Source organism: Fukomys damarensis, unplaced genomic scaffold (assembly GCF_012274545.1).
Source record: "Fukomys damarensis isolate Sample0158 unplaced genomic scaffold, DMR_v1.0_HiC HiC_scaffold_33, whole genome shotgun sequence".
NCBI lineage: Eukaryota > Metazoa > Chordata > Mammalia > Rodentia > Bathyergidae > Fukomys > Fukomys damarensis.
This window is the reverse complement of record NW_022900945.1, coordinates 49,983,987-50,005,562: the sequence shown is the minus strand read 5'-3', so window position 1 is coordinate 50,005,562 and position 21,576 is coordinate 49,983,987. Positions and strand designations below refer to the sequence as shown.

General features: G+C 38.5%; 1 protein-coding gene across 8 annotated transcripts in view; it reads right to left on the bottom strand.

Annotated features, from left to right (window-relative positions):
* Window positions 1–21,576, bottom strand: part of Pde4dip (phosphodiesterase 4D interacting protein) — a 211,035-nt gene that overhangs the window by 114,254 nt on the left and 75,205 nt on the right. For all 8 annotated transcript variants that reach the window (XM_019207344.2, XM_019207345.2, XM_019207343.2 and 5 more), the window contains one exon: window positions 21,457–21,567. In XM_019207344.2, coding sequence (XP_019062889.1) covers window positions 21,457–21,567 — 111 coding nt within the window. The remainder of the gene's footprint in view (window positions 1–21,456; window positions 21,568–21,576) is intronic.

Sequence of the window (21,576 nt, the reverse complement as noted above, 5' to 3'; positions counted from 1 at the left end):
GTTTAACATTTTTTAATCAAATATATAGTGAGCATTTACTTTGTATATACAAAGTACTCTAATAAGTATTAAAAAGATCAAGACAGGCATGCTCATGGTGGCAAAACTTAGAGCCTATGTCTAATCAATTAAACAGGTGATTTATAATAGGAAGCAAGGATATAAATCTGATACACCACTGCCAAGAGAAATTTAAGAATCTAGTCCATGTGCAGTGGCATGGTGCAAGGAAGTATAGATCTTGGAACTAAATCAGCCTGGGTTCAAATACCAGCTGTCAACATGAAAATGCAGATATTTGACTGTTTTTTATAGTTTCACAGAAGTGATTTTTCTATTCCAGAGATAAATCACCTTAAGGTCCAGTTCCTTCAGATGTTAATTAATTTAGGGACATTGTAAAAATTAAATGAGAAGATGGTTAAGTGAAAACACTTGACATATAGCAAGTGTTCAATAAATGTAGTTTCCACAAAGATAGTCATATGTGTGAATCATAGGAAAGATAGTGAGTTCTGGTTAATACTGAGTTTAGGAAACCAAGAAAAGGATATTAAAATGAGGTATAGCTGGGTTTTGATAGTAGGGGAAGCTATACATATATGGATGTGTATATGGACAGGGACTATATGGGAACTTTGTATCTTCTGCTCAATTTTGTTGTGAACCTACAATTGTTCTAAAAAGATTTATTTTTTAAAAAAGACAAGTATGAAAAAATAAGGTATGTTGCCTGTTTTATTTAGATATTGAGCATCTTAGAGATCCCAAGATACACACTGCTATGTTGTTCACACTGACCTCCAATTCAGCCCTTTTCAGTGTGTCATAAACTAGTCATTCTCTATGGTCACTCTGTTGAAATCTTGGTTGATTCCCAGAAGCCTCAGTTAATCTGACCCAAATGAATTGGCAAGTGAGAAAATATACACATAAATACCAATGATCTCAGTGTTTTCCTCCCCCTCCGCAGTACATTCCTTACCAGGATGAATCTCTCTCACTTGGCTGGAGTCTCTGTTCACAAATAGGCCTGGCTGGGCTTAATTTAGCAAAGTGCAGGCTCCCTGCAAAACCCAGGGGTGGGGCTGGAGCCCTCACAATCCCTGGGATATCTTCTGTGGAGACAGGAACCCAACCCCATTGGAGGGGCTAAGAGAGGCTAAAAATGATTTGTTTATCTCAGCCATAAGAACTGCATTTCATAGGAATGATCCTTTATTTACTGTGACTTCTCATATATGTTTTCTAGGGTAGCTGATAGAGATTTTATTTGGAATATATATATTCATTAAGTTTATGGGCACATTTTAGGTATACATTATGATCACATTCATTATTGAGAATTTGTCTGTACATGATATATATTGGTTCTTAGTTTTGGAGCATATTGATTTTTCTATACAAAGGAAATCCATGCCTCCTAAATATCTTTGAAATTATCTGTGGTACCTAACATGATCTGATATTTATCCTTGAATTCAGCTTTCATTACCAGACTGACACTTGATTTGATCTCTTCTCCAAGAAGGATAAAATTACTCATAGGTATTCTGCAAAGGCCAGGACGGTTTTTCTTACAATGAAGCTTATGTAAACAACTGGACTCCAAATTCTAATAACTGGCTAGCCTAGCTGTGTCCTAAAGCCAGACTCTATGATCAGGCAACTGTTCTACATTTAAGACTTCTGCCTGGGACCAGGGACTATACTAACCTTATTGACACTATGGCTACAATAGCCAGGATGGTAGGCATCAGCCTACTTTGGATATGTGATTAGTCCAAATCAAAATGAGCTGTGATGGGGACAGGGATTTAGCTCAGTGGTTCCACTGCCTGCCTCACAAGCCCAAGCCCGAGTTTGTGGATGGTAGGCATCAGCCTACTTTGGATATGTGATTAGTCCAAATCAAAATGAGCTGTGATGGGGACAGGGATTTAGCTCAGTGGTTCCACTGCCTGCCTCACAAGCACAAGGACCTGAGTTTGATCCCCAGTACCAAAAAAAAAGGCAAAATGTGTTGTGAGGATTTCAAAGATAGTTCATACTGATATAAAATACTTACTATAACAAAAATATTAAATATTCATGAATAATTTCTCAATGTTGATTTCATATCAAAATAATATTTTATTTTTTTCTCTCATTGAGTTTATTGGTACATTTTAGGTATACAGTACAATTACATTCATCATTGGGATCTTGTACCTTTACATGACAGGTCTTGGTTCTCATTTTTTCCCCTTGTCCCTGCCCTCCCTTCACCCCCTCCTCCTCTCCCCATTTACAAACACTTTATTTCCATTTTTCATTTTCTCATATATTTTTCTTTTCCCTTATTACCTTTCCCCTACCCTTCCCACTTTCCCTACACCTTTAGCCCTTTTCTTCCTATCAAAATAATATTTTAAATATATTTTTAACATTAATTTCACATGCTTCCATTTATTTTTTGGTATGGCCATTGAAGAACTTGAAATTACATGTGTGGAAAATGAATTTTGGAGACTTCTGGGAAGATGGCAGAGGAATAAATAGCAAATCAGCTTTTCCAAGATTTGGAATCCAGACAATGGGATATAAAATCTTAGTGAAGAAAAGAAGGAGGAATGTCGATTCCCAGAATCCAGGAAGGGTCTGAAGGGAGAGTTGGAGTCCATGGGGAAAGTGAAGAGACCAACCTCAATGCAGAAAAAGGAGGTGGAAAACTGCACTTTCTCGCTGACTCCTGACTAACAGTATGAGAGAAGGCTCGAGTCTACAGAGACAGTGAAGGCTGCTGATTCCAGAGGCCTCCAGGGGCCTCCAGGGGCTTCCAGGGGAAAACACACCAGTAGAACAAAGCAGTGGATACTGTGAGCTATAACAGCTAGTGAGTGACTCTAGACCAAGCATCCCTTAGAGAGAGTGCTTGGCCATACACTATTTTACAGAGGGACCAACTGATCTCATGACTCAGAGCAGCCCTAGGTTTCCTTCATCCAGTAACTGGTTGAGGCAAAATCATCGGAGACATCCAGGGTCAGGAAGCTGTGGTCAGGCCAGGAAGAGATGCCCAGCGTTCTGTAGGCTGAACAACTCAGGCCCCAACTCCACAACCAGAGGCCAGGATAAGCCTGAACATCTGTGGAGTTGAAAGCACCAGAATCAGCATCCTGCCCTACTCTCACTGCAGGCCTGCTGGGATCATCCAGCACAGATATGGGCTCTGTCAGCCTCCTTTGTCTACCAGTAACAGCAGAGATACATTGTGAATTAGACACTACCACAAACTATAGCCCCCAGAAGATAACCACAGACTTGAAATCCCAGAAAAATATTTTTTATTTGGGGTTTTTTTGCTGTTTGTTTTTGTTTTTTATGAGTGTAAACTGTTTTTAGTTTTGTTTAGTTCTTGTTTTTATTTTTTCCTTCTTTCTTTCCCTCCTGTCTTCTTCTTCATCAGTTTCCTAAAGCTTGAGTAATCTTTCTTTGTCCTTCAGCCTTGCTTCTATTATCTTTTTCATTTTTTATTTCTCTATTATTTTCCTCTTATCCCTTTTATTTTACTCTCCTCTGAGAGTAAAATTACCCTATTGAGGGGATATTTACTGTATATAATTTTCTGATTTGTTTTAGATTTTGTATTTAACTATAAATTTTGTACCTTATGGTTAAAGGTGGAAAATCACCAGTTACCATAGTTTGCCATTTTCTAGATTGTTCTTGATGCTCTTGTTAATGCTGATTGTACTACTTTCGCCCAAGTGACATAGTTATGATCAGCTGTTCTTCCTTGTGTGCCAGTACCAAGATTGTATGGGGGTTATAAACAATACCATAGTCCAGTACCAAAGAACTGGGTGCTAGGCCAAATAGGCAGCAACTTCTCATCCCTAATATAATGAAGAGGCAGGGTCTTGGCACAGGCACAAAGGCCAAAAGCCATTTAAACCTAGAAGATAACTCTGAAGGGTGATAGTTTCTTAAGGAAGTGTAAATAGTAGTAATAAAGCTACTTGCCATAAGCAATTTACAAGCATCAACTCAGAAAACAAATGAAAAGAAATATAAAGTGAGAAGACACAAAATCAAGTCACAACTGCAGACCTATAGCTCACCCAAAGCAAATCCATGGAGCATTGAGGTGGAAGAAATAAAAAAACCACCCAAATGAACTTTCTGAAATGGTAGCAGAGGAATTTAAAAAGCAGACGAAATGAGTCTCCAGGAAAAAAAAATCAGAAATAATTTCACAGATAACTAAAGAGATGATAATCATAATGAGGGATATCATTAGTAAATATAGAGTAGGTAGAGATTTTTTTAAAAAAAGGAGCTTAGGAATGTGATAGAAACCATGTATGCCCAATATAGGAAAGAAATGGATTGCACAAAACAGATTTAAACAGATATCTAGGAGATTAAAAATTCTATTGAAAGTGTATACAACTGAATCAAACAATGTGAGGATGGAATATCAGATCTAGAAGACAGGTTTGCTATTAGTGATCATCAAATGAAACACTTATTAAAAAGAGGAAAGGACAAAAAATCAGTGCAACAGCTGGTAGACAATGCAAAGAAGAATAATATAAGATTGATTCGAATTGATGAAAAAATCAGAAGATAGAACAGGGGACATGTAAAACTTGTTCAAAGAAGTTATGGCAGAAAACTTCCCAAGCATGGAAAAAGAATCTGACATTCAGATAAGTGAGGCATACAGAACTACAATTAGCCATCTCAGTAAAGTCTAACACCAGTGCAGACACAAATCCATGAATCCCAACAGAATGACTCCACCATTCAGGACAAGCAATTAAACAGAGGAGAGAAAAGATAACCAACAAGAAAATAATATCACAAGGATAAGTCAATACATATCAGTTATAATCATTAGTGGTCTCAATTCACCAATGAAAAGAAAGAAATTCACCTAGAAAGAAGATCCAACAATACACTGCATACAAGAAATACATTTAACCCATAAGGAAATTTATAGACTGAAAGTCAAAGGATGGAAAACAATATTCCATGCAACAGGAACCCAGAAAAAAAGTAGGGATATCTATTCTATATGCAGACAAAGTGGATTTCAAGCCAAGACTGATCAGAAGAAACAAAGAAGATCACTATTTACTTGTTAAAGGAATAATCCAAGAGGAAGAGATAACAATCATAAATATATATGCACCAAATACCAGCATACCAACTATATAAAACAGACATTAATAAACATGAAAAATCAAATAAGCACTAATGCAATTGCACTGAAGGACCTCATTAATGTACTGTCACAAATAGATAAACTAGACAAAAAAAAATCAACAAAGAAATATCAGAGCTAATCCAAACCTTTGAACAAATGGACTCAATAGATAACTACAGTGTTCCACCCCAGAACAACAGCATACACATTCTTGTCAGCTGCACATGGGACTTTCTCCAAAATAGACCACATTCTAGCTCATAGAACATACTTTAGTAAATGTAAAAGGATTGAAATTATCCCATGCATATTATAAGATCAAAGTGCAATGAAATTGGAAATCAATGGCGAAAGAAACCACAAACACTGCATAAACGCAAATCAATTAACACTTGCCTGAACAACCAATGGGTCACAGATGAATTAAAGAAGAAATTAGACAGTTTCTACAATTAAATGATAATGCCAATATAAACACTGGAACTTATGGGATGCAATAAAGGTGGTCCTATGAGGGAAATTTATAGCAATGAATTCCAATATCAGGAAAACAGAGTGAGCTCAAATAAATAACCTAATGTTGAACCTCTAGCTTCTAGAAAAACAAGAGCAGGATAAACCCAAAAGTGTACAAGGGAGGAAATTACAAAGATCAGAGCAGAAATCAGTGCAATTAAGACTAAGTAAATAATACAAGGAATCAATGAATTAAAGAGTTGGTTCTTTGACATATTAAAATAATACAAATCCTTAGTAAACCTTATAAAAATGAAGAGACTCAAATTTATATAATATGAATTAAAAGGGTAAAATCACAACAGACCTCATAGAAACCCAGAAGATCATCAATACCTACTTCAAGAACCTGTTCTCTAATAAAATGTAAAACATAGAAGTAGTGGACATATTCCCAGATACATATGAATTACAAAAGCTGAATCAAGAAGATATAAAACTTATAAATAAACCAATATCAATCAGTGAAACTAAAGAAGGAATTAAAAACCTACAAACAAAAGCCTAGGTCCTGATGGATTCAGTACTAAATTCTAAAATAAATTTAGAAAAGATCTAGTGCCACTACCTTTCAAACTCCTTAATGAAATTGAAAGGCAAGCAATACTCCCAAACTCATTTTTGGAACTAAGCATTACCTTGATACCAAAGCCAGAGAAGAATCCAACCTAAAACAACTATAGACCGGTCTCTCTACTGAACATCAATGCAAAAATCCTCAATAAGATACTGGCAAACAGAATGCAGCAAATCATGAAGAACATTGTACACCATGACCAAGTAGGATTCATCCCAGGGATGCAGGGATGTTTCAATATAAGCAAATCAATAAATGTTATATGCCACATTAACAAAGCCAAGAATGATAACCATCTCAATAGATGCAAAAAAAGCATTTGACAAAATCAATACCCATTCGTGATTATAAACCCTACAGAAAATTAGAATAGATGGTGTTTATTTCAATCTGATGCAAGCCATCTATGATAAACTAAAACCAACATCATACTAAATGGACAAAAGCTGAAAACTTTTACTCTAAAACCAGTAACAAGACAAGAATTCCCATTATCACACTCTTGTTCAATATAGTTCTGGAAATATTAGGTGGAACAATTAGACAAAAGGACAAACTAAAAGGAATAAGGATTGGAAGAAAGATGTTAAATTATCATTATTCACAGATGACATGATTGTCTACTAGAAGACCCTGAAAACTCCACCAAATGACTCCTAGATTTAATATGGTAGCATAGATGGGTACAAATTCAATACTCAAAAATCAGCTGCATTCCTGTACACAAATAACAAGCTCTCTGAGAAAGAAATTAGGGAAACAACACCTTTCATAATAGGAACAAGAAAACCAGAATCAGTCTAATGAAGGAAGTCAAAGACCTTTACATTGAAAACTACAGTACTCTGCAAAGGAGATTAAAGAGGATACCAGAAAGTGGAAAAATATGTCTTGTTCTTGGATAGTCAGAACCAATATATTAAAAAATTACCATACTTCCAAAACTGTTATACAGATAATGCAATCCAGATAAAAATATCAATAGCATACCTCACAGAACTAAAGAAAATATCCCTGTTTCCCCTTTTCTCTTCCATCAATATTTTGCTTTTCTGAAAAATTATATTGATGCATGAACATGCTTTTATCCATCGATCTTTTTTTCAAATCCTCTATGGATGTCATACCCCAATAAATTACCTCTCCTTTGAAAAAACTCTTCAGTGTAATTGTTCATATTCACTGACTCCAATTCCTCTCTCCCTTTTTTCTATAAAGACTATAGTCTTCTACCCCTACTACTACACCAAAGATCATTAATGGCATTCACAACATTATATTCAAAGGTCAATTCTTAGTCATCACATCACTCAAGATATCAGCGGCATTTCAAACATGAATCTCACCCCTTTTCTTTGTGATGCACTATTATTCATTTGTCTTCCAGAACTTCAGAACCTCTTGGTTTTCCTTCCACTTTACCACTTTGTACATTCTTTGCCTCCTTTGCTAGTTCTCACTCTTTTCTCCACTCTATTAATGTTAGGCTGATGCATGGCTCAGTCCCATTGATGGGAAACCTTTTAGGAATTTTAATGTTACAAACAGCCTGCTGCAGCATGAGTGCCATAGAGCGCTGGTAGTCTTTGGTCCTGGATAAGCCTGGTAGGTCTAATTCCCTTGATGATGTGATATAGCTTCAAGGCTTGAAATACCTTCTGAATGCTGTTGACTACCAAATTTATATTTCCAGCCCAACCCTTTCCCCAGAACTTCTGACATATTCTGAACTGCTTACCTGATTTTTTGCACATGAAATCTAAGAAAAGGGAATATAAAATATCCAAAATTCAACTTCTACTCTTCCACTCTCAAATCTACTCCATCCATACCCTTCCCAATCTCAATTATGACAATTTCATTCTTCCACATGCTTAGGCCAAAACCCTAGAATCTTCCTTTCGATCATTCCACATCCAGTCCATCAGAAAAAGATTTGCTACCATTAATATTTCTCCTCATGTTAATTGCTACTACTTAAATCTGATCACCATCATCTTCTACATGAATAACCACAGAGGCTTTCTCATTGGCTTCTCACTGCTACCCTTCTTTTTATGTGGTCTATTCATAATACTCAAACTAGATTTTATCTTTCCGAAGTCAGGAAGGATTTTTATTTGTCAGCATCTGCCCATAACTTTTCAATAGCTTTTTGAAACTATAACAAGAGTCTATCTGGTCTGCATCATCCCTGTCACCTACTTTTCAGCATTCTTTTCATTTCTAGGGCTTCTTCAGCCATGGCTTTCTTGATGTTTTTTTAACTTAGAATAGTCTTTGCCCAGTTTTCTAGTTGGCTAATTTCCTCAGCTTATTTATGATGTTACTTAAAAGTCATCTTCAATTGGCCTGGTGTAATGTAGCTCAGTGGTGAAGCACTTGGCAAAAATGCATGAGACCCTGGGAACAATTCACAGCACCGTTAACAAATAAAAATAATATTCTATGGTACAGCCATTTTGGAAAATAAGTTGGCCAGTATTTTCTAAGTTAAAATATATGCTTATTACATGACTTAACTATTTGCCACTGGATATATACCCAAGAGAAACAAAGACTTCCAGATGATTATTTTTAGCAGTTTAATTTCTAAGAGTCAATCATTGAAACAACCCATATGTCCATCAACAGACAAATGGGTTGACAAGTTGTGTTGGGTTCAACTTTGGAATATTATCCAGCAATAAAAATGAATGCACTACTGATATAAACATGGATACATCACAAAATCATTATGCTAAGTAAAAGAAGCCAAATACCACAGTCTAAACTATATGATTGTGGTTATATAAAATTCTAGGCAAAACTAATCTATAGACAGAAAGTAGATCAATGATTTCTTGCAGGCAGATGTGTTAGAGTTCCTGAGACATATAGCAAAAATTTTAGAGATGGAAATATCTTATATCATGATTGTGGGTGGTTGCTATACAGGTGTGACATATTAAAATTAATCAAACTACATACTTAATAGAGTTGAATTATACAAAAAAGATGAAAATAAAAATGATAAAAGATGTGATAATGCAAGCAGCAGAGTACTAAGGAAAAGTGAGAAGCTCTGCATAGAGACCAGCAATCTAGGATGAGATCATTGACTCAGGTAAGGTTAGAGGGCTGTAAATGTTGTGAATGTAAATCCAGAGAAAAATCTTACTCCGTTAGTCTTCCCTTTCCTTCCCATTACTGAAAAAAAATGTGGAAGATGTGTGGCAGATAGATTATGATCTCTGCATCCAGGTGTTTGTGTTAAACTCCTCTTTTTGAGTCACAATAGCAAGACTGGTGACTTCCTTCTAACCAACAGAATATGGCAAAGGTGATGGAATATTACCCCTAAGTATTAAGACTTTCTCTTGCCTATAGATTTGCTCTAGAGTCTCTCCTTGCTTCCCTGAAGTAAGTGGGTATATGGGGAAAGCCACAAGGCAAAAAAAAATAAGTGGTTTCAAAGAATTCTAGGTAGCCTATAGCCAACATCAACCAAGAAGTCAAGGGCTTCAGTCCTACTGTCATAAGGAAATGGATTCTCCCAACAACTTCAGTGAGTTTGAAATCAGATTCTTCCCTAGTCAAACCTCTAGATAAGAATGTAGCCTGGCCAGTATCTTGGTTGTAGCATAGAAAAACAGGAAGCAGAGAACCCAGTGAACCGTGAGGTAATATGTGTGTTTTAAATCATTGTCTAACTGGGGCCTCCCTGGATCATCCTTTAATACTACAATCTGCTCTCTATTCCTATACTTTTGGACTGCTGCAGTGTGGATGTGGTGTGTTCCTCAAGGGTCCATGTATTGGAAGCTACATTTTACCACAGATACATCAAGGGAAAAATCCATCTTTTCCTGTCACAGTCTTGGCAAAAGCCACTATGAAAATGGATATCACTGTGCTAAAGCTCTTTCTTTCTCTTCAGTCAGACCTAATAGGATGTAGAGTTACTCACTGAAAAACATCATTTGCATGTGAAAAACTAACTTTCATTTCTAAAGATTGTGCCAAAGCCTTGCTTATTAAGTGTAGAATTAGGACATACTGCTACTGGGATACCAATTTGTTCCAGTGGAAAAATAAGCAAAAGATACCCACTTCATAGTGCTAGTATGTGGTTGAGATAAAATATGCACAGAATGGGTAAAATAGGGCCTGGCATGTAGTAAACACTAGGTGGACACACCACCCTCCCTCTAATGATTCAAAAAGAAAGCATTTTGCTGGGGATTTAGCTCAGTGGTTCTGCTGCCTGCCTTGCAAGTGCAAGGACCCAAGTTCATCCCCAGTACAAAAAACAAACAAACAAAAAACAAAAAACAAAAACAAAAAAAAAAACAAAAAAAAGAAAGAAAGAAAATAAAAGAAAAGAAAAAGAAAGAAAGAAAAGAAAAAAGAAAGCATTTAGCATTTGCTTTCCATGTTCAAAAGTCATTCTGAGAAAAGAGAATGTGAGACAAAGAAGGACAGACGTGACCTAAGAGTAGGGAAAGTGTTAATCAGCCACTATTCTCGAGAAAAAAAGCTACACGTGATAGAGTCCTCTGGCTGTTTCCTCATGAGCGTTTGTGTTCTTCCTTCTTATATCAAGGCCTTTAGGCACTAGTTGAAGATTCTGACCCTTTGAAGAGGTGAAGAGGAGAAAAGAGAGAAATTAGGAAGCAGACAAGGACCCAATCAGAAAGCATGAGGCTGAATTCCATTCCTACCAGATGATACTGGAAAAGTTGCTACAGGCCCCTTGATGCAGCCCCCAGAGAACAGGGTTTCGTATGGCTGAAGAGCCCCTCCACTCTCACCCTAGATTTGCCAAAGACAGCAAGGGCTGGTTGCTAGTACCCTGACTCTGAGTGTTCTGAGACCCTAAAGGATTTGACAGTAAGCTGGGCCTCCCCATGATCCCACAGACCAGAAGGGTACTGGAGAGAAAGAATAAGGTGTACAATTGCAACTGCTTCCTACCTGTAAGTGATCTGCCTGCTCCTCTGGGCTCCAAAGGCTAGTGCTTGATTGCCAGGCCAGGAAGACCCTGGGATTCAGCTCTGGACCCAGCAGTTTCTGATTCTAGAGCAGAGGAGTGACAGTGCACCCTTTTGCATCATGTGAGTTAGGCTGGGTAGGCAAACTTGGTATATGTTTGTATTGTGCATATACTTAGCTTGACCCAAGAGTGCCCTGAAAGGGAGGTTTGCTGGAATATGGCTGAGAGAAGTACCTCCCTATGCCGCTTCAGTGAGAAGAGCTGGGACCTTTCAAGAAAAAGTAATTTGGAAGGACAGGCTAGGTTCAGGCTTTTCAACAGGCCCCGACTCTCCTCTGGAAGTTCCAGATCACTGCCTTGAGGCTGGCAGCCTCCCCGCCTACCCAGAGGAGATTGCTGTCCCCAGCCCTGTCTGTTGGCCTTCTGAGGCCCTATGTGCCTGAAGAGGCAGATGCCAGCCTTTCCCAGCAGCAGGGCTTCCAGGAGGGGAGATGTAAAGTTGGCTGTAGAAGACAGCTTGTGCCTTCATTCACTCCCAGTCTCTTCAAGCCAAGTTTCCAAATAGCAGGAATGGTAAGTGTGGCTCAGAGTCACTTTTAAAGTTGATTGGCAAAAAGCCACCACGTATCACTTAGCTGTCCCTAGAACAGCATGTACCAAGTCTGCCTTTTGGCGTGTGGGTGGATTAGCTGCTATTTAACATGATAGGCTGGGCTCCTTTCCAGTTTGTACCACTCCCTGCTCTGTGCCTTCTCTGTGTATCTCAGTTCAACTTGCTTAGATGCGACAGCAAAGGCCAGAGCAAGAAACAGAGCAAATGAAAAAAAGAAAATATCCACAGTGGCTATTGAAAAATACACCCCTTGGGGGAAGAGATATGTAGGCCAAGAAACTAAATATTTTCTTTCTGTAGCAGGCACAGAGTGCAGACTCATTTACCTTTCGATTTCTCTAGCTCCCAATGTGTGTGTTTTACTTCACCCCATTAATGCAAAGGGAAAGAAAAGCTTCTCACAAACACGTACATTTCTTGAATTTTTGGTGGAGACCAAGGAGGTCATTATGAGCATCTTTAGCAGGTAGTTAGGCCTCCTGGTTTCCAGTCTCAGCTTGACCATTACTTTTCTGTGTAACATTAGCACAAATTAGCATTCTCGGGCTCTGTCTTCTTACCTTGAAGGATCCATTCATTAGAAGCATCTGAGTGCATTGTCTATTGCAACTCTCAGTGCTATTTTTGTAACTTTGCTGTTAGTCTAAAATTATTTTAAAACAAAGTTTTCTTTAAAACAAAGGAGATATTTGGGCCTGGGAATTTAGCTCAATAGTTCCAGTGCCTGCTTTGCAAGTGCAAGGACCTGAGTTCGATCTCTGGTACCAAAAAAAAAAAAAAAAAAAAAAAAAAAAGCAAAGGGGTTATAAAGTTCTTTAAGATCCTCCCTAGTTCTGAAGAGTGATTCCGTGCTCTACTTTATCTCCCTTTAGGTGCCCCACTCCTCCTTTCTCAGACAAGCGTACACCTGTTTGCTGCTTTTAACATAGCCTAAATGGAGGCTAAAAGGAGGATTTTCTGAAACTACACCCAAAGCACCGCATCCAGGCTCATTTTCCTTTTGCAAACAGATTCATCCAGTAGGGGAAAAATTGTTTCTGGCAGTCCATGTTTACTGAATCTCAGCTTTTCCCTAGTAACTGTACTAATTATAGCTCCAGCTACCTGGTAACTGCTCTGTATTTCCCTGACATTGGCTGGCAACTCTAAAACCATCTCAGCTCTGCAGGCATCTTTCATCCTGAGAAGCCATCAGAGACGGGGAAGGACTAGGAGAGGGGAAACAACCACCTAGCTAGGTGAGAACACCCACAGAGGCCACCCAGGGTCACAGAACTTCCGAGCTTGGGGAGACAACAGCGTCAAACATGGTCCAGCCAACTCATTTTAAACACAGAGATTCAGGGAACCCAGATTCTAATTTGCCTCAGCTACAAATCTGGCAGTCTTCTCAATTCCTTTCCCTCAATTCTCTCATCCCAGTCAATCGCCAGGTCCTATAGATATTTTACTTCCAATTTTTAAAACATCAGCTCCCTCCCTCTATTCCTATTGTCACACTCTCCTTTAAGCCCTTGTCTTATTTTGTTCAGTGTCCTCGGGATCTCCTGCCTTATCTCCCTGAATCCTTATTTTCCCCTACCCACCAGAGAAATCTAGTGTGTTTTCCAGCCTCCAGAGGATTTAGCATGTTCCCTGATGCTGAAAGCCCACCAACTCCTTATCATATTCAGGATAAAGTCTACACTCTAAAATGGCAGAAAAGACTATGTCCTGAATAACCCTCTGCCTCATTCTATGCCTAGCATCAGCCACACAAAACCACTTCAAATCCTATGCAGATATTCTGCAGTTTCTTGACTCCAGGCTTTTCCTTATGGCAAAACTCCCCTTCTTTCACTTCAGCACCACTGACAGAATGATGCTTATTCCCCTTTGAAGACAAAGTTCACGGGTGTTCTCCTCAAAAAATCCTCTGCATGTTTTCCTTCCATCTACTCTATTCCTTTGGGATTCGGATATCTCTTTTGAGTTCCCTTATACTTTGCACATTTCTCGATTAGTGCTTTTTATTACACTTTCTCGCTTGTGCTTTAACTCACCTTTAAAGTCTCAGCTTCTAGCCTTGTACCAAGAATACAGTGGGTACCCAGTGAATGTTTATTAATGAGTGAATGGGTCACTCCAAGGCTGTCCATGATTTGTGCCCTGCTTACCTTTCCAGTCTCAGCACCAACACAAGCCCTCCATACCATGCATTCCAGCCATACTGAGCAAGTGGAAGTGTGCCAAGCACATGATACTCTTTCAGTCTCTGTGTCTTGCTATATTCTCTTTCACTGGTCTCAAATGCCTTTCCCCATTCCTTGTTATTATGCTTTCTTTTCCAGTTTTTATTTTTTATTAGTACACATTTGCAGTACATGATTATATTCCTTGTGAGGAGTTGGTACATGTACATAACACATCTGAATTCTTTTTTTAATTCCCTTTGTCCCCCTTCCATCCCTTGGACCCCTTCCAATTTGAAAAAGGTCCATCTCCATATTTTCCATTATCTATGTTTTATTTTGTTCTTTATATATATTTTGGGTTGTCATATCAGAGAAACCATATTTCAACTTATGTGTCTGATTTAATTCACTTAACATTATAGTCTAAGTGTGTTAGTGGCTTCTAAGATTCAATTCAGAGCCAGGGATTTAGCTCAGTGGTGCCGCCGCCTGCCTCACAAGCTCAAGGACCCAAGTTGAATCCCTGGTACAAAAAAAAAAAAAAAAAAAAAAAAAAAAAAAAAAAAAAAAAATTCGATTCAAACTTCACATAAACAACAAGGCCTTTCTTGATAGATTTTATTGTTCTTAGCAATATAGTATATCTATACCTACCTTTTTGTAGCCCTTATTATACCATTGTTATTTATTTGATGTCTTTATCAGCCTCCGGTGTAGTAGCCAACATAGAGAAAAAAATCAATAGATATTTAATTGAATACATTAGTGTATGTGTACAAACAAGTAAGTGAATGGTCAGAGTAACCACAAATAAGGTGACTGCAATTTGGAATGCCTCTTCTTTCATATATAACATTCTTCCTCCATTGGTATAGGAAGGAGTGGTTTTGTAATAAGTTCAGATAGAAGTATAAATTATGTAGATATTATTATGGGGATGACTGAAAGTTGATTAGAATTAAATTTGGCTCTAGAATTCAGGTTGGACTTTGTCTCCCAGTAATTGGACAAAAATTCTTAAGGACTCAAAAGAAAAAGACACTTTTTCTCAACAGGAAAGTATTATGAATTCTCATTAAAAGATGCAACAAAACGAGAACTTGGGTGAATCAAGAACAGAAAAAAAAAAGTTGGTTTTGGTCTACAGTTTCACTATTTTTAAAGTAACTATGATAGTTAAGGAAAAGTTTTTTAACATACTTTTTGTGATAAAAATGCACAATATAAAATTTCTCATGCTATCCATGCTTAAGTATACAGTTCTGTGGCATTGTTTATTCACCTTATTATGCAACCATCACCAATCATGCATCTCCAGAACTTTTCCCCCAATTGAACTCTGTATCTGTTAATCAGTAACTCCCTCCTCTCTGCCCCCATCCCAGTGCCTGGAAATCTCAATTTCTGCTTTCTGTCTTCATTATCTGATTCTCTCTCATGGCACTGGATCACATATTCATTGTTTCATGATTGGCTTCACTCAGTATATCCTGAAGTTTCATCGTGTTACATCATGTGTCAGAATCTTCTTCCTTTTTAGAGCCTAGGCAAGAGTCCATTGTGTGTATTTTCCACATTCCAAGTGTTAAGGAACACTTAGTTTGCTTTCACTTCTAGCTGTTGTAAATAATGCTCTTATGAACACAAGTTTGCAAGTATCTGTCTGAGCCCCTCTTTTCCCTTCTTTTGGGTATATATACCCAGAGTGAGATTGTTAGATTATATGTAAGTAAACTCTACTAAATATTAAAAAACCTAACTCTGACAACTAAAGCCACAATGGACAGTTTGGACAATGACTAGAGAACATACACATATGCTACCCATATATCTCTAGGCACATAGGATAGAAACAGCAATCCTTTCTATTTATTTAACATCTAAGACATCACAGCATTTTTACATATGGAGAAGGAATGAACAAGAAGTCATACCTCCAAGTCAGAAAATTCAGAGTCATAGAAGTTAAGTGATTTGGCTAAGGTCACGTTGCTGGGGAGAAGTAGATTAAGAATTCAAGTGTCTTTTAACTCTAAAACTTGTACCATAGATGCAAGATAAACTCCAAGATACTCATCTTTCTCTATTGGACTTGCATTGTTTCAAAGGAAGTTTCCTAAGCCTTGTACCCTGGCAGGGTTCCTGAACCTCCCTAAGCTTCTAAGTACTTAGTCTAGTAAGTCTGCATGTATGCTAGGACTCACCATATTGCCCAAAGCCTTAAAAGTCACACTAGTGCTAAAGAAATCAATCAGCAAGCCAAAAAATAAATGTAGCAATCTCAGCCTTTCTTGCACATCCTCTATGAAGAAACATCGTATTCAAGGATGTTGGTCAATTTGTGGCAACAAAGGACACCTGGATTATGTTGTTTATAAACAGGCAAATTAAGACAGAGAATTAAGACAAACAGGACAAATGGCCCCAAATCCCTACTGAGGAAACAGAAACGGACTTGAAATGAAAAAAGATCCAGAGCAAATGTATCCAGTAATTGGACTTACTACATAACTTTACCAAGTCTCAGTTTGTCACAATAATGGCAAATATTTGTTGAGATCTTATTAAGTGATAGGCATTGTGTTGCATTCAACCCATTGGCTCATTTAATCTTATCTGGTAGCAAAACATAGGCATTGCTACACCCACTATAGAGAAATTATAGTACAGTCATATGTTGCTTAACATCGGGGATACATTCTGAGAAGTGTGTCATTAGATAACTTCACCACTGTGTGAACATCATAGAATACACTCACAAAGAACCAGATGGAATCCACCAAGGTTACCTGCACAGCATGTTAGACAGTAATAAGTATCTGTTTATCTAACATAGCTAAACATAGAAAAGATACAGTGAAAAGCACCGTATAAAAGATAAAACAAAGGAGCCCTGCACAGGGCCCTTACCACAAATGGAGCTTACAGACTATAAATTGCTCTGGCCAAGTGTGTGGTAGGGGAACGTGAAGGTCTACACATTGCTGTACACTGCTATAGATTTTATAAACACTGTACACTTAGGCTGCACTGAGCTTACAAAACAAATTCTTTCTTCAATAATAAATTAACTTGAGCTTCCTGTAACATTTTTACTTTATAGGTTTTTAATTTTGTAACTTTTGACTCATGTAATAAGACACAAACACACACTAGATGGTGGTACCAAAATATTTTTTATAATCTTCTTTTATAAAGTTTTTTCTGCTTTTCAATTTTTTCTTTTTAAACTTTTTTTGTTAAAAATTAAGACGAGACCTACACAGGGTCAGGATGATCAATATCAATGTCTTCTACCTCCACATCTTCTACATCTTGTCTACCTGAAGGTCTTCAGGAACAATAACACCCATGGTCATCTCCTATGATAGCAGTGCTTTCTTCTGGACTCCTTCCTTAGGACTGCCTGAAGCTGTTTTACCCGTTTAATTTTTTATAAGTAGGAGAAGTATACTCCAAATTAATGAGAAAATGTATAGTATAGTAAATACATAAACCAGTAACATGTCTGTTGATTGTCATTACCAAGCAATATTACTGTGCATAATTGTATATGTTGTGCTTTTATACACTGTCAGAGCAGTAACTTTGCTCAGCATCACCACAAAACACATGGTCACTAGACGATAGGAAATTTATGGTGCCACTAAAAATCTTAAAATCAAGACTTTGTCATGTGACACATGACATCTGCCCAAGTTAACACAGGTAGTGAATGGTAGAACCAAAATTCCCTTCCATTTCTGTCAGGCTCTTAGTTCTTACTACACCCAATGATAATAGCAGCGTAGTAGAAAGAGTGACAATTTGGAAGTCAAGTGAAATCAGTGGATTGTTTACCATAGCTACCCAAAAATGTTGTGCACAAACCTCAAAGATTGCTCAGGAAAAAGATCAGCCAATCACAAAGACAAGAAAGCCAAAGAATTTTAAATCTCAAATAAATTAGGCAGTTGAAGGTTCATAAAACAATGGAACCTAATTCAGCTCCCTACCTAACGGCCAAATATTCTACCCAACATCAATTACTGGTTGTCATAGTTAAACCCCGACTCCTTCTGGTCCAGGGTCACATCACTTTTCTCTTGACCTTTCCTTCAATCTTTTTCAAAGAAAGAGGGAAATAATAAACTCACACAAATTGAACAAGTCAGTAATCATTGTGGAGCATAAGACAAAGGATAGTGGCTTTGAATGCTGTTTGGGGCCTGGGCATTGGCTGTATAGCAGTGGATTTCATAAATTCCAGGGTCAAGCATGTTTCTGGTGGCAGCAGACTCGGCTAATATGAGAAAGCTCAGGATTAGGTAATAACAATAAAGAAGTCAGCCAAGTTGCCACCCAGAAATTACCACAGCAGCTGCAGTCCAGAAATGCTAACCAGCCAGTACCCCTAGGAGTAAGCCATCCCCAGCTGTGAAATATTTGGAGTATTTTCTCATTTTCCTTTGTTCCAGAATCAGGAGCTACCATATATGCCCTGCAGTGATTTCTCCTAGCTTGCTTTATACACAGGATTCAAATTTGTCTCTCCCACAAAACTGAATGTACAATCACTGCTTGCTACCAGGATGGAGCAGTGGTACCTAATCATGTCATTACGTCTTCATTTATCTATGCTAGAGCAGCTTCTTCCTTTCTGAAAAAAAAAAAAATCACTATTTGCAAAAACTGAAGCTTCAAGGGCAGTTTACTTTAAACCCTCAAGAAAAAATAGCCAGTCTCAAAGAACCAACTTTTACATATAATTTAATACTATGTTATTAATCCACGACTAGTATGATTCTTAAGGTTTTTTTTCCCTCAAGTCTCTGAACAGCCTAAAAGAGAAACCCTTAAATCCTTTTTTATTAACTTACTTTGAAGTTGATAATCCTAGGTTTATACAACTTCTTTTATAGCTTTTACAACTTCTCTTACAATTATGCATATCGTACTCAAATTTTTGCCACTTTTGAGTCAGCTGGGTGTGATTGATTTTTTTTTACAATATTTACTTTTAAATAAATGTCCTTACAAAGCTCAAGAAAAATCAAGCGAAGTTTGGTGACCAAACAGGACTCTGAACTGTCATGTAGACTACCTGACTTCCTGCGTGATGTCAGATGTGTAATCTCCATGTCTCTTCATCAACATGACTGCTAATCAGTCTTCCTCACCTTGTGGAATCATGATGTGAACAACAAACAAGCACAAGATGCATCTATGAGAATATATGATGGTGACATTATAAAGTCGAGCCTCTATTTCATTTTTAAATATCATAACTATTTGGAAAAATATAACTACCACCCTACATATAAACATTCTGTTTACAAAGTGCTTTTATGATGCTATTAAATTTATAATGTGCTTTTATTGCATCTTCATGGCTGCTTTTTATTCATATCATAAATAATCATTAGTGCCTGTGGCATTATTTTTAATGCTGGTTTTAATGCTATGGCAGGCTCAGAGAGGTTAAATTGCTGGTCTAGGTCCCCCTTGTTAGCCGGGTTCCTGAGGCAGTAGTTTCCTAAACCCTAGTCCTTCCACCAAAACAGATCTGCCCCAGTTTCTATCAATCCCTTATCATTACATAGCGTAACAGATCAATTTCACCTATGGTGTTAACAGCTGAAAATGGCCTTATATGTTCTACTTTCCAAATACTAAGAACATTTTAACCTAAATTTTCAGTGTTTTTTCAAATAACCATATGAAATGAGGACAGTAATAGACAGGCAGATTGGACAAAGATTTGGTGAGGTAAGAAGGGAGAAGATGTTCAAGATTGAATTCCTTCAAGTCATACAACACAATAGCTGCATGACCAGCCTGCTCACACTTAAAAGTAGGCAGAATTAGAGCCATACCTACCTCCTGTGTGACTGGAGTCAAGCAAAAAGGTTGTCACCTCTACTCATAATGTTCTGTGAACCACTCCCCCCATGCCCTGTGCAGTGTCTACATTCTCATTCATCACACCTCTCTGGGAAAGAAATGGTGCCCTCTCATATCCCATTCACAATTTTGTCTGAACATGGTCTCTATAGCTAATGTACAGCAGAGGGTGAGACTAAATAATTCTAGCAGTTGTTTGATTCAAACTAAAAGAAAATCCTTTCCCTCAGATTATCCAAGAAATTGGCCCTTCTGCCTTGTGTTGGAGGCAATTAATAGGAAAATTTCCTCCCTCTGCAAAATGAACAAATTTGTTCAGTATTCCTATCCTGGGACAAAGTCTGCCTCTCCTCCTCCCTGTCTCTCCAAGCCTCCCTGGCCTCTGGCAGCTCCAATGAGGCTCTCACAGTATAGCCACAGAAAGATGAAAGGTGAGCCTGGACCAAGGACAGCATATATCAGATTAAACATGGAAATTCAGGAAAGATAGGTAAAAGGGCCAAGTTCCCCAGATTGAGCAGTTCATATTAACTGATAATACCAAATGATCATTTAGGTCTCCTAGACATCAGCTGTTTCTCGGAACCAAGATGTTACATCTACAGCCTCTAAGGCTTCCCAGCCTTCTTCCGGACAGGACAAGGCACACATACAAAATGACATTTGCATCATGGCCTGGTGGAAATGGCTGGCGATTGGGAACCTCCAATAAAGTCGGAGGCAACCAGCCCAGGTTACTCGGCCCCTGCAGATCCTCCTGCCCAGACTCTAAGCCTGAAGAAATCAGTGTTGTGGCGATCAGCTGGGGTTGAATCCTTGGAGCCCGTTGCTTAAAGTCTGTGAGCGATGCTGTCTCATCTCCTCAGCTCAGCCAACCCACTCTGACCCATCAATCAAGACAGCCTTCCCTGTCTGGAAGTTGCCACCACCACCACTCACACACACACACACACACACACACACACACACACACACACACACACACACACACACACACACACACTTGCACGCACACTTTGAGCCAACGCTAACCTCTTCTTCACTCTGAGGTGAGCTAGTCCTAAGACTAAAAATGCCATAGATTCTGTCTCTAAAATTTACTTACCTAATCCTTTTCAAAAACAAACCTGAATTTCTCAAGGAAAGACCGGTCCTCGGGCCTGTCCTTTCCCCTATAGCACCCTCCTCTTCCCTCTCCATCAGAGCTAGAAGGCCCTTAACATATAGGAAAGTGTGGCCTGTAAACCTCCTGCCAGAGTCACTTCTTCCTCCTGGTACTAAATCAGAATTCCCAATTCCCTGGGTGGAAGACACATGTGATCTACAGTTTAAGCCAGCTCTGTGACCCATGGTTGCCACCACTAGGTTAGACAGGCTCTGGGTTAATCCAGCCGCCTCCTTTTACAGAGAAGAGTAGAAAGCAGGAGCAGGAGAGGTGCGTGCGCTTGTCCTCCAAGGCCACACCGCGCCAGGGTCTGGCACAGCCGCAGGTGCGCGGCAGCCCCGGCCCGCGCCAGCACTCACCCGCCTGTAGACGTCCTCCCGGCTGGCCTCATACTTCTGCTGCATGCGCTCCTCCAGGAAGTAGATGCGCAGCTTGAGGCTGAAGTTCTCCTTCTTCAGGTCATTGAGGTGCTGGGACAG